This window comes from Nestor notabilis, unplaced genomic scaffold (genome assembly GCF_000696875.1).
Source record: "Nestor notabilis isolate BGI_N333 unplaced genomic scaffold, ASM69687v1 scaffold24818, whole genome shotgun sequence".
Lineage (NCBI taxonomy): Eukaryota > Metazoa > Chordata > Aves > Psittaciformes > Psittacidae > Nestor > Nestor notabilis.
The window spans coordinates 1,299-1,498 of record NW_009940925.1 but is presented as its reverse complement, the minus strand read 5'-3'; the positions used below and the strand labels follow the sequence as shown (position 1 = coordinate 1,498).

Below are 200 nucleotides of genomic sequence, written 5' to 3'. Positions count from 1 at the left end.
GTCCCCATTGTCACCGTGGCCCTTCCACACATCAGGATTCATCGACTTCATCGTGGAACCCACCTTCTCCGTGCTGACCGATGTGGCCGAGAGGATGGTGCTGCCCGTGGCCGAGGATGGCACCAAAGCCAACAACAACCCGGTGGCCAACCAGCAGGCCAGGTTGGTTTGGGGACACCCAGTGCCACCAAGATGGGCAG

General features: G+C 61.0%; 1 protein-coding gene across 1 annotated transcript in view; it reads left to right on the top strand.

Moving 5' to 3' along the window:
* Positions 1-162, top strand: part of LOC104410461 (calcium/calmodulin-dependent 3',5'-cyclic nucleotide phosphodiesterase 1B-like) — a gene marked incomplete at both ends in the record, with an annotated part of 1,302 nt that extends 1,140 nt beyond the window's left edge. The window contains one exon of the mRNA XM_010020623.1: positions 36-162. Coding sequence (XP_010018925.1) covers positions 36-162 — 127 coding nt within the window. The remainder of the gene's footprint in view (positions 1-35) is intronic.
* Positions 163-200: the final 38 nt, after the last annotated feature.